At 41.0% G+C, this 18977-nt stretch overlaps 1 protein-coding gene across 1 annotated transcript in view; it reads left to right on the forward strand.

The window, feature by feature from the left end:
* The window catches only part of LOC140304046 (contactin-4), a 55883-nt gene extending 37943 nt beyond the window's left edge, over positions 1-17940 (forward strand). Inside the window, exons 16-22 of the mRNA XM_072383060.1 lie at positions 1297-1367; positions 3162-3396; positions 3508-3623; positions 10061-10241; positions 13762-13874; positions 14726-14894; positions 17849-17940. Of these exons, the coding sequence (XP_072239161.1) occupies positions 1297-1367; positions 3162-3396; positions 3508-3623; positions 10061-10241; positions 13762-13874; positions 14726-14894; positions 17849-17940 (977 nt within the window). The remainder of the gene's footprint in view (positions 1-1296; positions 1368-3161; positions 3397-3507; positions 3624-10060; positions 10242-13761; positions 13875-14725; positions 14895-17848) is intronic.
* Positions 17941-18977: the final 1037 nt, after the last annotated feature.

An 18977-nucleotide genomic window follows, 5' to 3' on the forward strand; every position in this document is an offset into this window, starting at 1 on the left:
GTTGTTCATCTTCAGTGCTTTGATTACAAGGCCGCAATCATGATAAGTGGACACCGAATTACACTGAAAAGATTTTATGTCGTGTGTCAGCGCTCATGGAGTAAAAACATGGGAGTGTTAATTGATAACAAAAGTCACGAGTCAGTCAGTGGGTCTACATGATGAGATTAACTTGATTATAGCTATAGTTGGGTTATGCTCCTTATCTGAGAAAGGGTAATTATCCTTGGATAGATGATGGTGAATGAATCGAATCACTGGCACAAAGCATGCAATACCACAGTACGATAGGTAGTGCTGTACCCATTTCAACTATCGCTAATAGAGCCACTTCCGGTCTTCACCACCAACAGCAACAAAAATAAGACATTCGAGAAAGATGGCGAACGAAGAGCAAGATGAAGCTCAACCCTCTAGATTGGTGATGAGCTGGTTATGGCACAAAAGCGATGCACAATGGCGCATTCTCCATCGCGACAGTAATATCAGTAACAACAGTGACCTTCGACTTCCGGGTGATGATCCCGGGAAAAAATCTCAAGCATACACAGATGATGCACTTAATCCGATCACCTCGTGCTTCTGCCGTCTACATGCATGTAACCCGATCCGTTTTCTTGTCAGATTAAGGACATGTACCATGTCTACATGGTAAATGGACTTGTACAGCGCTTTTCTAGTCTGACTGACCACTCAAAGTGCTTCACCCCACTCACACACACACACACTCATATAGCATGTCTTAACTACTTAACTTTTTCTAATCATTCATACATTCATACACATTCATACCCCAGTGATACACTGGGAGGCAACATGTGTCTTTCCCAAGGACGCTTCGACATGTAGCCTGGGGAAACCAGAGTTGAACCACCGACCTTCCGATTGGTGGGCGACTGCTCTTCCTCCTGAGCTACAGCCCTGAACTGAATAACTCAGTTTTATTGTAATTTAGCCATTAATCCGATCCGATGGTACTCATGTAACCCCACTGAGTGACATGACATTCTTTGAGCATCTTGGTTAAGTAGTCCCATCCTGCTGGTTGATCCACGCTTCCTGTTGTGCCTCACACATGGGGACTGGCATGCGGTGCTTCACTAATAACAGCACCCTGCACCAGAGCTAATGCCACTGTCATGAAAAACCCGAAAGCTCCCTCTGTGTGACTGGCTTCTGTTGTGTGGATGAGACGCTCCAGAGTGGCTGTGATCACCTAATTGAAAGCTGCATGATATAACAGAATCTTCAACACCTGCATCTGAAGATGAACACATTTCTTTTGTTTCTGTTTAGTTCCTAAAGTTGCACCACTTAACGTGAGCGGAGGTGGGGGAGCTCGGGGAGAACTGGTTATTATGTGGGAGGTAAGTGGATGATTGTTTTGACTGAGCATTCATTGTGACGAAGCCTCCTTCCTTTGATGAGAACTGAGCTCTGGCAGAGTCTGCAGTGGCCTGGCTTCAGTGGAATGGCTTTTTATTAAAGGTGCAGCTCTTCTGATTTGCTGCCTGCTGACTCCCCAGTGTTGTGTAAATCTGAATGAAGACAGAGCGAGTGCAAATGTCATATGTGTAGATCTAGAATTGAGTGACAGCTTGTACTAAAGTACTAAAAAGTACAGTGTTGGTACAAATGTTCAACAGGTTGTTTGACATACAGCCATGTAAAAGAAAAACAATGGACATATTTTACTTCTAAGACTTCAAATGACGTAACACAACCTCAGATATGTTACACTGTGTTGTTATCTTTTGAACAAACTAAGCCAAAATGTAGAAGTGGTGTGTGAAAAACTAACTACACCCCATGATTCAGTAACTTGTAGAACCATCTTTAGCAGCAATAAGTTAAAGTTCATCATTTTCTGTATGATGTTATCAGTCTCTCACATCGTGGAGGAATGTTGGTCCACTCTTCTTTACAATGTAGCTTCAGTTCATTGAGGTTTGCAGCATGTGTTTATGCACAGCTCTCTTAAGGTCCCACCACAGCATTTCAGTCAGGTTGAGGTCTGGACTTTGACTGGACCTTTGCAACACCTTGATTCTTTTCTTTTTCAGACATTCTGCTGTAGATTTGCTGCTGTGTTTGGGATCATTGTCCTGCTGATGAGTCAGTTTCAGCCAAACTTTATCTGTCAGACAGATGGCCTCACATCTGACTCTAGAATACTTTAGTATACAGAGGAGTTCATGGTGGACTCAATGACTGCAAGGTGTCCAGGTCCTGTGGCTGCAGAACAAGCCCACATCATCAGCCCTCCACCACCGTGCTTGACAGTTGGTGTGAGGTGTTTGTGCTGATATGCTGTGTTTGGTTTTCTCCAAACGTGCTGCTGTGCATTATGACCAAACATCTCCACTTTGGTCTCATCTGTTCCAGAAGTCTTGTGGTTTGTTCAGATGTAACTTTACAAACCTAAGCTGTGCTGCCATGTTCTTTTTAGAGAGAAGAGGCTTTCTCCTGTAACCCTTCCAACCATACATGTTCAGTCTTTTTTTAACTGTGCTGTCATGAACTTTAACATTTAACATGCTGACTGAGGCCTGTAGAGTCTGAGGGGAAGATTGACAGCTGTCTTGAATGTTTTCCATTTGTGAATAATCTTTCTCTCTGTAAAATAATGGACTTATAACCTAATAATCCTTCCCAGATTGATAAGCAGCAACAGTTGCTTCTCTAAGATCGTTGCTGATGTCTTTCCTCCTTGGCGTTGTGTTAACACACACCTGAATGCTGCAGAGCAGCAAACTGCCAAAACGTGGGCTTTTATAGAGGTGCTCACACCTGCTGATGAGCAGTTCATTAATTGTATTTGATTAGCAGCACTCTCTGCCACTTACAATCTTAGTTTCTATGGAAACTGTAAAGTTTCTACACACTAAATTTTGGCTTAGGTTTTCTTTGGATTGATAATGACTCAGTGTGATATGTCATGGATTGTTTTTAATCTGAGGTTATATTTACCTAATATTTACTTAATCTTAAGACTTGGTGTGGACCAGATGATTTTTTTCATCATGTCCTCATATGTAAAGCCTTAGAATTGACAGACGGTGTACCTTCTGATTGTAACACACAATTCCTGCAGCTTTCTCATTCAGTTTCTGCTCACAGCTGCTTTGGTCAGAGGCGTAACTTTTCCGTCCCTATCTCAGCCAGTTCCAGAGGAACAACAGAGCGGAGAGGACTTTGGCTATGTTGTGGCTTTCCGCCCACTTGGCAGCAGCACTTGGATCCAGACGGTGCTGGCCTCCCCTGACGCATCCAGATATATCTACAAAAATGACAGCGTTGCTCCCCTGTCTCAGTTTGAGGCAACTGTGGGCGTGTATAACAGCATGGGAGAGGGTCCGTTCAGTCGTGTTGCTAAAGTGCTTTCTGCAGAAGAAGGCGAGTGTGTTCATGTACTGAATACAGAAATAACCACGGCAGTGTTAATTCCAGAAAGTGTAAGCTCTCTCTCATAATTGCAATCATGCATTATTCATCTGTTCTCTGCAGAACCCTCAGAGGCGCCATCAAGAGTACGGGCCCGTGCTCTGTCAGCCTCTGAGATCCAAGTGTCCTGGGAATCAGTTCCTCCCGGGTCCAGCAGAGAGAAGATCATTGCGTATGAGGTATGAAAAAGAAAATTTGAAATAATATGTGGAATATTCAAACAAGCACCAGACGTTAATCCCTGTACGAGTGACAGTACAATAAGCTGGAATTTCTCTGAGGATATCTGCCAGTGGTGACACTCTGACAGTAGAATATTACATGAGCTAAATGAGGTGTGCTGGCTACTGTTCCGGTGTCCGTAAGCTGAACCCAGAACTGTCAGATAGCTGCTATTAAAAAATATAACCAAATAAGAGAAGGTGTGAAAAATCATGCGTCACTTTGAACTACAACAAACTCTCTCCTGAGATTTAGCAGTGGGAGACCGATGTAAAAATAACAGTCTCCTCTAAAACCCAGATATTTGGCATGAGAGGCTATGCAGACTTTGGTACAAATGTTGTTGGAAGAAAAGAGTCTGAGGAGCCACTTCTGAGAGCAAGACAAAGCTTTTTAAATGAGTGAAACGAGTTTGTGTTTAAGATAAGGAAATCCAGAAACAGTACTCACGTCCCAATGCTTAAAGTGCTCCGATGCTTTGTTAGTACCACCTGTGTTAAACTGAGCAAGTCATACTTTGACTTTGATGACTTGTCTTTTTATTCATTAATTGTTCCAGACTATATTTTCTTTTGCGAGTAGCATAAAGGGATTTTTTTTTGTACACTAATAATTCAACGCAATCTTATAGTGAAGTTTAACCAAACTAGTTTTAGTTCCGAGGTTCCTGCACAGTCTTGAGGAGAATGGAATTTATGTATGGCTCTTTAAGGATGGGGAAAAGGATGGTCTTAAAGATTAACAACCGAATTAAAAAGTACAAATTGATTAAACATGTAGTTTGCTTTCACATAAGTCTAAACACGCACTGATGCAATGTTTTAACATATATCTCTGACCAGAGTTGTATGAATAAAAAATGTGGGGACAAAATTGGTTATTTAGTATATTCAGCAACTCTGGACAGAACACTGCCCCCACAGACTTGTACAGTAGGCACAAAGCATGATGGGAGAAGCACTTCATCCGCCGCTCTTCTTACTCTGATGCACCCATCGCACTGGAACAAAATGAAACCACGTGGCCTTTCTCCATGCCGTGTGTCGCACGGTAGCCTCTCTAGTTCCTTTTCTTTTTAAACTGTTAAACACTGTGAGTTCTGCTGCCGATTTTCTTTGATTTGATTCATCGATGATCTTCTTCCGACCACATTTCATCATCGATGATGATGGTTCAGTGCTTTTCTTCCAGGTTTTTAATAAAGTGTTGGGATAGTTGGTAACCCAGTTTGAGTCGTTTCAGTAGTCTCCTCAGTTGTTTTATTTACTTGAAGCAGACCAGAAGTTTTAGCCCTCTGAAACAAAATAACATTTTCCACAACAACAGGATTTGTCCTCCAACACGGTTGTTTTAAGGCAGGAGAAGCTACTCACTGAATCAGTTAGTGTTTAATGCCTTGTTGCCAGCTCAAACATTTTAATCAGTGCAATGCTTTTCCACTTAGATGATGTGGGATGATCAAATAATGCAGTTCTTTTCATACCGGTTACAAGCGTGCAAGTCTGCATTGAATCCACGAGGTTTTGCTGTAGCAGATACCAGCTGTGCCATGTTCGCTGGATGATTCCATGACTCTGTTTTTGGCCTCTCAGTTTGTTTTTTTTCCAATTCAGTTATCGTGTGTTGGGCTGAGTTCTGTTGAAATGTAGGTCGACCACACCCACGATCGCTGCTGAGTGCCCTCTGTGTGCAGTGGCAGACTCGAGCTAAAGATGGCCCCAGAGTGTGTTCCTGGTCAGCTCTCCTGATGAGACGTTTGTTCGGGGTTATCCGTCTTTGGAGACTCTTTATTGCAAGTACAGAACATCAAGTCACTTAAACATATTTTCAGAATTACAAAAACGCCAGTGTGGTTCTTCTCAAGGGAAGTCATCACGTCCTCAGAGCCCTTCAGCAGAAGAAATAAATGAAAGTATTAAGTAGGCCTGGGCAAATATTACATTTTTTAATCGCGTTAATCGCACGATTTCCTGTGATTAATTACGATTAATCGCATTGCTATATGCAAAGTCCAATAATGAATTTAAAAGTAGCATATAACGCTCTTTTATTGGAACTGTACAGTCATATGATCGAAGAACTCCGGTGATAAGACAATTCAACGTTGCAGTGCTTACAAAAAACTTTGGCTCTGTCGACTGCGCCGTCTGGAAGAACTTTGAAATGAAAATGGCCGTGTAAAAGTTCTGTAACCTTCTCCATGTTTGTTTAGCCCGCTTCATCCGCCATTCTTTTCTTTTCTGACTGTTTCCTGGTAGCACCGCAGCAGTAAGCAACATACTAGGCTCGTTCACAATGAACTTTTTCAAAATAAAAGCCAGTGAGCAACAGACGTTTACAATAAAAATGATAAATAATAAAAACTGCGTCAATGGGAGACAAATAATTGTCGGCGATAAGGAATTCATTAGTTAACGCAAAAATAATGCGTAAATGTTCCCAGCCCTAGACATTTGACACTTACTTGAAATGTTAGCAGATCTCTGGTCTAATCAAATTTGGACAAATTTAATATTGCCTATAATCTTACATGGAGAACAATAAAAAAAAAGCTGATTGTTGCTTAGAAAAAGAATAGAAAATGACAAATGCATAAAGTAGCTTTTCTTTATTTTCATCTTCTATTTTTTGTTGCTTTTTTTGTATTTCTTTTATATCCATTCTTATTAAAGCATCTGCGTTCCATCTGTTTCTGACTGACGAACTGCAGAGCTGGGGGCAGACTCACGTGACCCTTTGCTCACCGCCTACGATGGATGGACATGTGGGGCCACCGTAGCAGATCACATTGAAATAGTTCTCCCACCCTACAACCCTGTCATGGCCAGCAATCTCCCGCTGAGGCACAGATTATCAGAACACATGTCAAAACCGGTCAGATGAACTTAGTTCATCAGCCCAATGGTGACCTGTCCACCAGTCTCCTCTGTGCACACAGACGGAAGACAGATGACCCCACTGCAGCTCTGCTATCATTTACTTTGTTTTCTGTGTAGACACTATGCTAGACACTGTTAGAAGTACACTTTTAGGTCGACCTAAAGACTTTTCATCTCGGACTATAAACCGCAGTGGCATTGAGTAAATCATCAACTCAAGACTGTGAACATGAGCATCTGGCTGGGTTACGCTTTTTAAACGAGGACGCTCATTTAAACAGAGGAATGTCATCTTCTCTCATTAAACTGGTCTGTGCAGTTTTTCAAAGACAGAATGGTTTGTTACAGGTAGTGTATTGATGTGCTGGATAGCACTTTAGAAAGACAGAATGCTGCCTACTTTATCCTGAGACCAAGAAAGTAGGTGAAATTTAAACTTTATGGTTATTAGCTGGAGAGTTTACAAAAATAACCTCCATCTGTAGCTGTTCCTGAATCTCCCAGAAGAGGATACCGAAATTCTCCCACAGTGCATTCTGCTCTCCAGACAAAGAGGGAGGGATAGAGAGTGGAACTCGAGCGTGTTAGTCATTTATTATGTTCTGTCCTCACACTCAGAGAGCTCCGCACAGTTACTTTGTAAGAGGCTTATCCTGAACTGATGAATGATTCCCAAGTAACAAGAAGTAGTGGTTTTTCTAACTTTCAGACTATTAATTAGCCCAATATTTAAGATAAAAATTGACTTCTCGGTTAGTGATAACATATAAAGAAATGTAACAGTCAACTTGTAGACTTAAAAGTTTTTGGGGGATCTTAATTGGATCAGCACAAAAACAACTTCGGTCTGATGCGGCTCGGATCGGAACAAGAGTTTAAAAGGCGTAGGGAAACAATGTCTCAGGCTGATGGGACAATAAGTCATCGCCGCAGCCCTCAATCCAGCTACCTGCAACCCCGCTTCGTCTTTATGAACAAAAACACTGCAGCAGTAAAACCTGGACACGCCTAAAAAAGGGTTTCACTGAGAAAAAAAGCTTTTATAATACATGATAACATGATTTTTTGATCAGCGCAGAACACATTGCTTATGTTATGTTGACATACCACAGTGGGTAAAGCGCACGAGTAATTACAATCTAGAATTGATGATGAAATTCCATGTCTCTGCTTCGGTTTTTGAGGGCTCTGGTGCTGCCTACGCTGAGTCACTTACTTTAATGTGAAAAAGTAAGCTCATCCTTAATCAGTTGTCATGTTTTCAGAAAAATAAGCCAAAATCCAGAGGCAGTGTGTGAAAAACCAAGTCCATCCTTACTGCTTTCATAGGAATTCAGCAGGTAAGTAGCAGCCAGGTGCTGGTCTGGAGCATTCAGGTGTGTGTTAATGCGATGCCAAGGAGGAAAGACATGATCTCAGAGAAGCAACTGCTGCTGCCCATCAATCTGGGAAGGGTTATAAGGCCATTACCAAACTATTTGGAGTCCATCATTCTACAGAGAGAAAAACAATTCACAAGTGGAAAACATTTAAGACAGTTACCAGTCTTCCCAGGAGTGGACGTCGTAGCAAGTTCACCTCAAGTTCAGACCATGCAAAAAACCCAAGAGCTGCATCTCAGACTCTGCAGTTCTGAGCTCAGATGAGAAAGGAGGCATATTCTGTTATTTTTCAGAAGCTGACACATTTTCCAGGGGCCTTAATGAAATATCTGTGACATACTTTTGGTTAAAATAACAGTGAGACAGTACAGCACTAATTATGATGTCTACCACCGGAAAGAACTGAATATCCAGCGGCCTACATACGGAGACTGGACTTTTGTCATGTCGGGAATGGCAGCTGAAGTGTAGTTATCCATCCATTTTCTATACCGTCAATCCGTTAACCGGGTAGCGGGGGGGCTGGAGCCTATCCCAGCAGTCATTGGGCGAAAGGCGGGGTACACCCTGGACAGGTAGCCAGTCCATCACAGGGCCACACAGAGACAAACGAGACAAACAACCACACACACTCACACTCACTCCTACGGACAATTTGGAGTCACCAATTAACCTGACATGCATGTTTTTGGATGGTGGGAGGAAGCCAGAGAACCCAGAGAGAACCCACGCATACACAGGGAGAACATGCAAACTCCACACAGAAAGGCCCCAGGCAGGGATTGAACCCTCTTGCTGTGAGGTGACGGTGATAACCACCACACCACCATGCAGCCCAAGTGTAGTTATCGTGTGGCCAAATTTCTACATTTTATCTTTGCCAACATATTCTTGAGTGACGCTCAAGAAAGCCCTCGTTTAGTTTACTCTTCCTCCTGCTTGTGTTGTATTCAAACTGTCTTTTAGATGTCATGGCTCCCAGCTCTGGGCAGTAATTGGTCACATGTTGATTGTCAGTCATTTTGGAGCTGTTTGTGCAGTCTCATAGGCGACAGACCTGAGAACTGCCATCTTTTCTCTTTCTCACTCCGGCTTGGGGGCACCTCTCTGCTGCTCGGTCTGATGACACTGCAATGTGCATAACTCGCAAATAAAATGAGGCTTACACACATAATGAATGTTAAAGCCTGCTTTGATCCAAGTGAATTCATCCCATCATACAGCTCTGCTTTGGAGGGTTGTGCATTTCAACAATGAAGGGGTGTTATCTTATCAATAAGTATTTTACATCTGTTGGTTTGGTTAAAAAAAAAAAGATTAAATAAAAAGCCAGTGTGGAAAACAAAGTGAACCAGGATGAAAGTTTCTGCTTCGGTCCAAATTGGGGAACCCTGACACGGGTGCTTTTTCTTAGATTTGAAATTAGCTGCATTCAGTCTGGGCTTCCCTCACATGAACATGTTATTTTTGTGGTTCTGTGCGCTATAGCCATGCTCGACAGGAGAAGTCTTCTTAGATCACAGCTCTCAGTCTTTGCGTTTAGATTAACAACAGAGTGGGTGGAAAACCGTAAACAGGCATGTTCCCAAGTGCCTTTCAAAACTGGAATAATTAAACTGCTGGTGGAAAAAGAAGGAGAAAAAAAACAAATGAAAAAATAAACACTGGATGCATCTGTTATCAGTAGCTCCAGGCTCTCTGACCTGCCTCTCCCGACCAAGATCTCTGAGAAGTACCTGCTCTCAAACCATCTGTTTGACATTTTCCTGTCACTATCTCGTGTTGGGGTCCTAAATAATCTTTCTAAAAATTACAGAACCTGAAAAGCCTCTAATCCTTATACTGCTCACTTTCAGTGCTGTTAAATGCTGCTGATTTTCAGATATCATGTTGGGACTTGTGTTTTGGACCTAAGGTATCTGAGCTGATAGCATACCACACTGTATTTTCCCTTTTTTTTTTACTATTTTTGCCTGATAGTATCACTGCTTATATATTTTTAGGAATTACAATAAGCTTCTTGTAACTGAATGGTGTGAAAACAGAACAATCACAACTGACGGATTTAGCAGGTGTAAAGGGAAAATCATCCGCTGTTCCTGGAGGTCTAGTCACCCCTCGTCTCTTGTCCAGGTTCTCTTTTGGGAGGAGGGATCTCAGCAGAGCGAAGCAGACAGAGTAAGGGTTATCAACAACACGGCTCTGCTCTCTGGCCTGAAGGGCAGCACCGTCTATGTGATCTCTGTCAGGGCCCAGAACAGCGCTGGACTTGGACCCAGCAGCTCCTCTTTCAACATCGCCACAAAGAAACCACGTGAGTCTGCAAACAGCACGCAAGATGGCATATGTTTACTGAAGCAACCTTTTTCTGACTGATTCAAGTGTAATATATGCCGTATATGTCAAACTCTACATATGCTGGAGATGTATGATAATACTTACTCCGTTTTTAATTCAGGACTCAGTCCTTGTGCTTTGGGCTGGAAATTGGACGTAAATGATTCTTTTTATTGTTCCTGCTACGTTTTATTCTTATACCCTATAAGAGAACCAGACTAGCTGTGGACTAACAGTTACGCCAGTATTTTACAACCACTGTAGCGAGTTTCTCACTCGCCTGCTGGTGTCCTCACACTGCGCCAATATATAGTATGTCTGCTGAATCCTCAGCCCCCCTGAAGGGCAAGTTTCACGATTTTACAATGTTGGTAACTTAGTTCACAGATGGAAGGAGAGCAAAAACATTTCATTTCTACAGTGTGGGTTTGGGATTTCAGATCTAAGCAGTTTGCCTCCGAGGTTAGTGCGGTTCAGTTTCGCTGATCTGAGGTCTGTCCATCAGGGTGTTGTGCAGAAACCCCCCCCAGCGTCAGAGCAGAAAGCGCTGCTCGTTTTCCTGCTGTTTTGAGACTTAATTTCATTGAATTGAAGATTGTTTTAATCATTTGTTTGGCTGAGTTCTTAATAACACATTCACCTGTCATGTGGCAAACTCTGAAAGTAGATGTACTTCTGCTTTCATCAGACTTCCTTCACTGCTCATATGTTTGCTCTCTTCAATCATTATCATGACCCATTTTACACATTGTTGTTACTAGTTTTTTTTTTTACTGGTGGTTGTGAAGTGCTCTGAGAATCAAATGCACAGTTTATATAATAGATGAGATGTGCAAAAAATAAAAATCAGTAAATGCATTGTTACACCAAGAGTGTCAAAAAAAACCCTCCTGATTAAGAACAAAACATCAAATCCATTGCTCTGAAGTACAGTCACTGATGATGATGTGATCATGGTTGTTGAGGCAGCTTATTTTCTGCTTTTTATCTTGCCTAAGATTTACATTATATCATGCGCCGCTATCCACAGCACACAAACTGTAATATTCTACCAGATAAGAATCGTGAATTCATCTTTTGAAGAAGAAGAAGCATTTACTGTGTGTGCTTACATCAGTTCACCCTCCAGCAGTAAATTGCTACACTATTGAAGTCTGATAACATCTGTCCCAGCTGTTTTTTTTAACACTTTACATAAACAGTCGCTCACACACCTGCAGCACAGATGCCTCTGCTACACTCCTTTTAACTAAAATATACCCATTTACAGTTTACTTGTACAGTCAAACATTAAGTTGTACATATCTTACAAAACTGGAAATATTCACTGTGTTCATAATTGCTCCGTTTCCTTTGTGATAAAAAGGGAGTTACATTTACGTCTGATTAAAGCAGAAATAAGTGTGCTTACCGAGTTTTCAGATCATAAAAAAAAAATGTTATGTTGTACTCACTCAACATGAATAATTAGAATAATCACAAGTAAATAAAAGTAGATCATGTTAAAGTGAGACTTGCTCTCTGTTCTCAGATGCTGAGGTTGTGTCCACTGAACAGCCTGAGTGACAGGTCTCTGATCAGCTCAAATGACCCGGGCTAATGGGAAAGTTCATTTTAACCAAAGCCAGCTGTTTAGAACTGAAGTTCTATAGTCAGGCTGCAGATATTGAGTAGCACCCTCTGGCTCTAGAGTAACATATTAACACTTAAAATTGTGCAATTCACATTCTCATTCTCACGGTGAGAATGTCTTATCACGGTTTTGCTTAGATATCAGAGCATTATTAGCACACCAGCAGGAGCGGGAGGGGCCGGTGCATCTGTTGCAGCTGTGTATTGGTGTATCCGTTAATCCCAGCTGTATCAAGTCAGCGTTTGTTAAACAACCTGGTGGGAAAAAAAGGCAAGTTTTGGTGATGATCCCCAGCTGTCTATCGTTGCTCTGCACAAAGTCAGTCCACTGGGCTGAAATGACACTAATTAATCTTCCAGCATTGGTTTTCAGAGTAGGTTCAAGCTGTCTGGCTCTCAGAGTGGGTGTTGGCTCTTCATTAATCCACTATGCTTAACTTCAGTGCCCATCCTTTAAAAGCTCTGGTCTACAATATAAACTTTAATCTATTGGACATATATCTCATTCTCCAAGACGGTGTTTTGCCAGATCTGCAGTGGTGCCACATTTCAGCTTTGCTATTAAAAGATTAATTAATTCAAATTTCATCTCAATATTCCTTTGCAGATAAGTAAGCAGCCCGAGTTCTGCAAATGCTGGCATCCAGAGAAGATGTATTTTTGTGAAGACATAATATTAAGCTATCCAGTTGTAAGATACACAGCTAGATGTCATGGCTTTCTAACACCAAACTAATGTATCATAGAAGGCCTATATTTAAAGTTACAGTAGCTGGTGTTTGGGGGTTCAAACCCTAAAAATTCTGTAGAGAAAATCTGTCTAACAAAAATCTAGTTTGTAATCTCATCAGCATGTTTATGACAAATTTATTTCCATCTTACAATATATATCATGAGCAAAATCAGCCATGAATGTAATGGCTGATGATTTCTGCTTTGAATCTCCAGAGCTCCATTTATCGCAGAAAAGTGTGATCAGACGTATGTTTTACGCAGACTATTTCAGGGATTTGGGGTGAGGCTGTACAGCAAATCTTTATGTGCCTTAACAAACCAATGGAATTAAAGGCGAGCAAGTTACAAAGAGAAGTTAGCACAAGCAAGGTGGAAAAGACAAAAGAGCCAAGGTCGAGCAGAGCCACGGCTGGATCTGGTTTAGAAGCTAGCTGACCTGGGTTCCCACATCCAAAAAATAATTTGCCTGAGCTCACCTGTGAGTTTGTTGCCTACCTGCTTCTGTCCACTCCACAGGTGATGTTTGTGTGTGCAAGTCCTCAATAAAGTGAACATTTTGGAATACAAGCTACTTCAGCCGTTTCTGTGTCTCCGCTCTGGGGGCCACACTGCAGCAAATCGTGACAAAATATATTTCTCATCAATTTTGATTGACTGTGGACCCATTCTTCAAGACATTCTGAATGCAAATGAATGCAGTCAGTTAAGTGGATTTTGCATCTCTTCATTTACAGACTTACTGCACTTTGGACACAAACGCATTAAATCAGTGAAGACTTTTATTAGTAGTAGCAGCAGTAGTTCTAAAAAGCCGGAGCCATTCCCTCAGCCCTGTGTATTTTTGTTTTTTCAATGTTTTTTTTCCCATTTTTTTAATTATATTGTTTATAATAGCACTGATAATTTGTGTAATGCAGTATTGTGTGCTGCTTCAGGGTGAACTTTTTTATCTCATCCTTATTAGCTGAGTTTTACACACACAAACAAAAGGCCAAAGAGCATTTACTTGATTCAGGTAAATCTGATGAAATGCAATGAATCATGAATAACTGCAGAGTTTGAGAAGACTACCGATGACATCAGTGTATTCATTTGTAAACCCTGTGTCTGTGTAATTGCATATCTTGCAGCTCCAAGGCAGCCTCCCGGCAGCATTGAGTGGAACCTGACCAACTCTAAGATCTTTCTAAATTGGGAACATGTCAAGGCAATGGAGAATGAGTCTGAAGTGACAGGATACAAGGTGAGTTTGTCAGAGAAAAAGTGGAAACTCCAGAACTGGGGAAACAAATACAGTCTCAGCAGCTGTCACCTCTACAAATGGTTTTCTCATTGCAGTGGAAAGATAGACCTCAGCACTCTAAAGTTATATTGTGGATTGGCCCTGGCTGGCCTTTCAAAATTAAAAGATCTGTTCCAGGTGATAAAATGAAAGGTGTCATCCTGCAGAGAGAATTCAGCTTCTTCTAAGCAGTGCAACAATAAATCACATTTGATCCACCTCACATACTTTTTGGATGTTTTCCACAAATAAAAGATGTGTATATATATATATTTACAGTATGTATATATATTTACATGAGTGTGATGAGTATGGGCTTTGTTGTAAGAACGCACCCAGCGCATGTACTGTGTTAAGATTTTGGCAAAGACAAAATGGGTAAGAGGAGTGGAGCCATTTTATATAAATTCTTCATGCTTTTAAAACTAGATAAGCAGCTTATCTGTCTGTGCGACATGTTTTTATTATAAGTCAGAATAGAGCATTTTGGCAAAGATGATATTTGGATGACTAAATACAAAAAAAAGGCTGTCTGAGGTCCTGTTTTAACCCCTCTGCTTTCCTCGGTTGAGTCACTGGGACAAATGATCTGCTCAGGATTTCTGAAATCATGACCTCCTTGAGAAAAGGACCGCAGAACCACATTTTGGCTGCATCTCCTCATCAACATTCTTATGTTTTCTCTTCGTTTTTCACACAAAGTATGTTGATTTAGACGTACATCTTATCATTGAAAAGCCATAGAGGTTGACTTTCCTACCATTACAGGAGATGAATTTAAATTCTGACTTAGGATCTATCCCCTCCTCAAGGTTGCATATCGCCAGAACTGGTCTGGCAGGACTACTGTACTTGAAACCAATAAGACCAGTGTGGAGCTGCAAATCCCTTCCCGAGAGGGCTACCTAATTGAGATCAAACCCTTGACTGAAGGCGGTGATGGCACCAGCAGTGGTTCCATTCGCATACCAAAGATGTCCAGTGAGTTTAAAAGACTCTGCAGCATACAAATGATTAGCGCTGGAAACAGACAAAAAAGCAGTGGGATGGAAGCACAATGCATGACTAATCCCCTAAGTGACTTATACAGTATATCAGCTTTACATTGCTTGAGAATGGTCTTTAGAACATATACACACACAAATTGCAATAAGAATGTGTCTTAAAAGCAGGAAGATAAGACCAAAAAAATAAAAAATAAATTATATATATGTGTGTGTGTGTATAATATGTCCAACAGAAAGCTTGTGCCTTGAGTTGCTTTTGTTTGTTAGCTGTCTAAAATGCGTAACAGGAACAGTTCAATGTTTTGGGAAATATAATAAGAATGAAATTCATACATGAAGATAAGCTCACTGTGCTTCACAGTAAAACAAATTATGTGCACAAAGTGCCTCAGCTGCTAGTAGATGATGAAAATAAACAATGATGAAAAGGGTTTATGATTTGAAATTGGAAATAAACGTTCAGTTGTATCCAAACGTCCCTCCTTAGTTCTCAGAATTTAACTGTCAAGTTTCCATGAGTTCCAAATGCAATGAGCTCTGAGTGGCCACAGAAACATGGGCGTCCGGGATTGTCAGTCCACGTGTGGCGAGGGCAGGTGTCCGTCCTTTAGTATCATCTTCATTTTTTTCCTGCGTGGTGTCATGAAGCTGTACTATGTGGAATGGGATTGTAGCATAACATAAAATTTCATATCGAGACTCTGGTTTTATGCCTCTCCCAAACCCAAACCGATGGGCCACGCATCTTGGCATATAAACCTCACCATTTTGTCAGCAAAGGCGACCTGGTGTAGCCGACTGTGCTGAAAAACAGGCAGATGGCGTTAAACAGTCGACACTGACGTGGTGCTAAATGGTGCCGTCGCTACCTGGGGAGCGAGCTTGCAGGGGAGATTTGTTGCTGTTGTAGAGTACGGCAGCTGCTTTGTACACAGATTAAAAAAACAACCTTATCTTCGTTCGTTACTATTTTGGAGTAAATGCAAAATACTTCCAAACACCGCTTTCAGCTTATTTATTAGATGGCTTTGCCCACTCGTGTCATCTATTTTCATCGCAGTGTGGACATAAAAATAATATTAGCTTATATTTATTAAAGGTTAGCACAGCACGCAGATCGGAATGAAACTGGAGCGCCCTCTGCTGGCACACAATGCAGACTCCTTCTAACAGTCTGACGCGTCCTCCTTTAAAGCCCAAGTCATTATAAGGGTTTACTTGAGTTCAACGTTTCCCTTTGAGAGCAGTCTTATACGGTCTATATTTAAAAGGAATGAAGGCACAAAGTGGTTTGAAATTATAATAATGAAAGCCATTGAAATATTTTACTGAGCTGAGATTCAAATTAAAAAAATATATATAAAAAACCAGTGGGTCAAATTACTGCTAAATGTTAGATTTAAAGGGAGTGCAGCAGTGCATAAGTGCTACACAGTGTCAGAAAAAGTCTCAGGTTGGTATTATCCAACAGGGGCAAATCAGCAAAAAACACAATTCAGAAACCATGGTGATGGGAGAGGTGTGTTCTGCAGAACATTCCATCAATCATCTGCACTTAATAATGAGCAACAATCTACGAAGAGCATAACAAATCAGCATGGGGTGACAAACAAACACATCTGCTGGTAATCAGGTCCTGGGAGCTCACTGACAACAAGGGTGCAACTCGCTTCCTCTAATACCACAACCGCAGTGGTGGTGCGCATGCATGCGGCACTGCTTAAGCTCGAAAGTTGTGAAAAATATTTAAAAATTATTAATTAAGCTCTCATTTTCACATAGATTTCATAAAAACAAAAATTAGGAAGGACAAGCAAATCATTTAAACTTTTGCGTAACAGCCGGCGTTTATTGTACTCTGTCACTGCTTTTCATTTCCTTTTGGGAACCCTGCACTTTATCCCTCAAGCTTCTCTTTGCCATTTGGGAACGTTACTCCCTCACTTTTCCCATTAGTATCCTTAGGAGAAGAGACCAAAAAGAAGGTGAAAATGTGGACACAGAAGTCCCAGCTAAAGCAGTCACAGTACAAAACAACCAGAGAATAAAGACAAAGTTTTGGTGCTTAGCATCGTGTGGCTTCTTTTCCTGAACATGAGGTCATGTTCCCATACACAGGTTCATTTTATCTACCCTTTTCTGGTTTTATATCCATTTTGTTCCACTAGGAGCAGTTATCACCAAGTGTAAAATTAATCATTGCCAAGTTTGTGCCAATGCATTATCTGTTGTACAATAAAACCTGAAGTGAGGAGATCATTTATGTGAGTGGCAGAGCTGGAATCAGTGTTCAGTTAGCTTAGCATAAAGCTTAGCATTAAGACAGGTAGAAAGAGCTAAAACAAAACAATAAAAAAATCCAGCCAATACCCCCAATTTGACTGATTTAAACAGACAATAGATAGATAAATGAGAATGCAAATATGTGAATTTCCCAAAATAGTGAACGTTTCCCTGGAAGTTTGGTGAAATGAACCTGACACGACACATTCTTTACTGTTGGCTTCTCCTCTGTGCTTAGATTCCTCACATCAGTGTGTTTTTGTCCTTGTGGATTTCTAAGATTTCCAGGGTTGTTTCTTCTCTCACCAGTTTTCAGCAACCTCTTCATTCATGGCAGAAATGCAGATGTTCATAGCTCCCGTATATTAATCGCACTTGGATTGCCATAGTTATTGAACATATTTCATACTTGATGGCTTTCTGACTATAAAGTGCAACACAGTAATATTTCAAAACTAATGACCGTTACACAGCGGTAATGAGCCAGACTTATTTGACATTTCAAGCAATTTATCCCTGCTCAGAGCTACAATATCTCTGCTATTTTCTCTACAACTGATTTTGATTTAGTGTGGCAGAAGCATACACAGCAGGTTTGTGCGGAGACGCATTCGCAGCTAACATCTTTTTTTCTTTTCCTTCTAGGTCTTAACTCAAAAGGATGCGTCTGCCCAGTCTCTGTTAACATTTGCTGTTTAATGCTTTTTATAGTTTCCTTGAATATTTTGTGGCTTTGATGCATTTATATTCGACCCTGGACATTCAAATGAATGCAATGAGTGTTTTTCTTCTACGTGTCAGATTTGTGGAATAAGCATCAGCAACTTGAATGTTTGTCGCCCACTGGTTTACAAACTAAAACTGAATGATTGAAAATTCTCTGATATACCCACCAAGTGGTACTCACTGACAGCCCTGAAACGTCCTCTCTTTGGTTCTTTGTCAGAGTAACCCCTGCCTGGTGTGCATACGTTAGTGGAAAGACGACTCTCTTATTTACTCTAGCAAGTGAGCCTGAGCACAGGTTCTTGTCCCAGTTTCTCCCATTTCACTCTACATTTCCACCCATTTTGCCTCAATTTCCAATTACTTTCTCCACATGCAGTTTGAAAGTGACAAGTCTCCTTTCCTTGTGAAGACAAAGTCTTTCTTTCTTTTTATTTCTTAGCATTTGTTGATGTGAAACTAAATCGTTCCCCATCAGAGGCTCATAGGAAGAATTTGACATTTTAGGAAAAGTAATTTTGCTTTCTGGCTGTCTCCATGTCTGCTGTCTTTGCACCGAGATAACCGATGTGCACTGATATAATAGTGATATAGACGTTACCAAAATGTCACAAATCTAAGCTGTCAACGTGCATGTGAGGATGTCATCGCAGGCCATAGATTTGTGCGGCTTACCTTCTGGTTGATGGGGCCTGGTACGTGTATTTGACAGTGGTCCATCCCATATTTATCTGTATGCAACGCTTTTTGTAAATAGAAATGTGTTTTTTTGCAGTGCATTATATACCAAGCTTCAGCCTGTTATAGTTTATATTAGCTCTGAGCAGCATTTTTTGGACTTGAGAGCACTCCATTGTGCTATACTCTCGACAACACTGTAGGACGATTAAATGCAGCCCAAAAGAAGTTTAGTCTCTTTAGATCCACAAACCTGGCAGCTACAATAATCAGAATGCTCTTGACAACCAGATAACTGTTCCACAATTCAGGTGGGTTATGCTTGTGTAACACTGTTCAGCTCTTTCAGACTTACTGAAACACACTAGAC

Source organism: Leuresthes tenuis, unplaced genomic scaffold (assembly GCF_036924035.1).
Source record: "Leuresthes tenuis unplaced genomic scaffold, fLeuTen1.0.hap1 SCAF_3, whole genome shotgun sequence".
Lineage (NCBI taxonomy): Eukaryota > Metazoa > Chordata > Actinopteri > Atheriniformes > Atherinopsidae > Leuresthes > Leuresthes tenuis.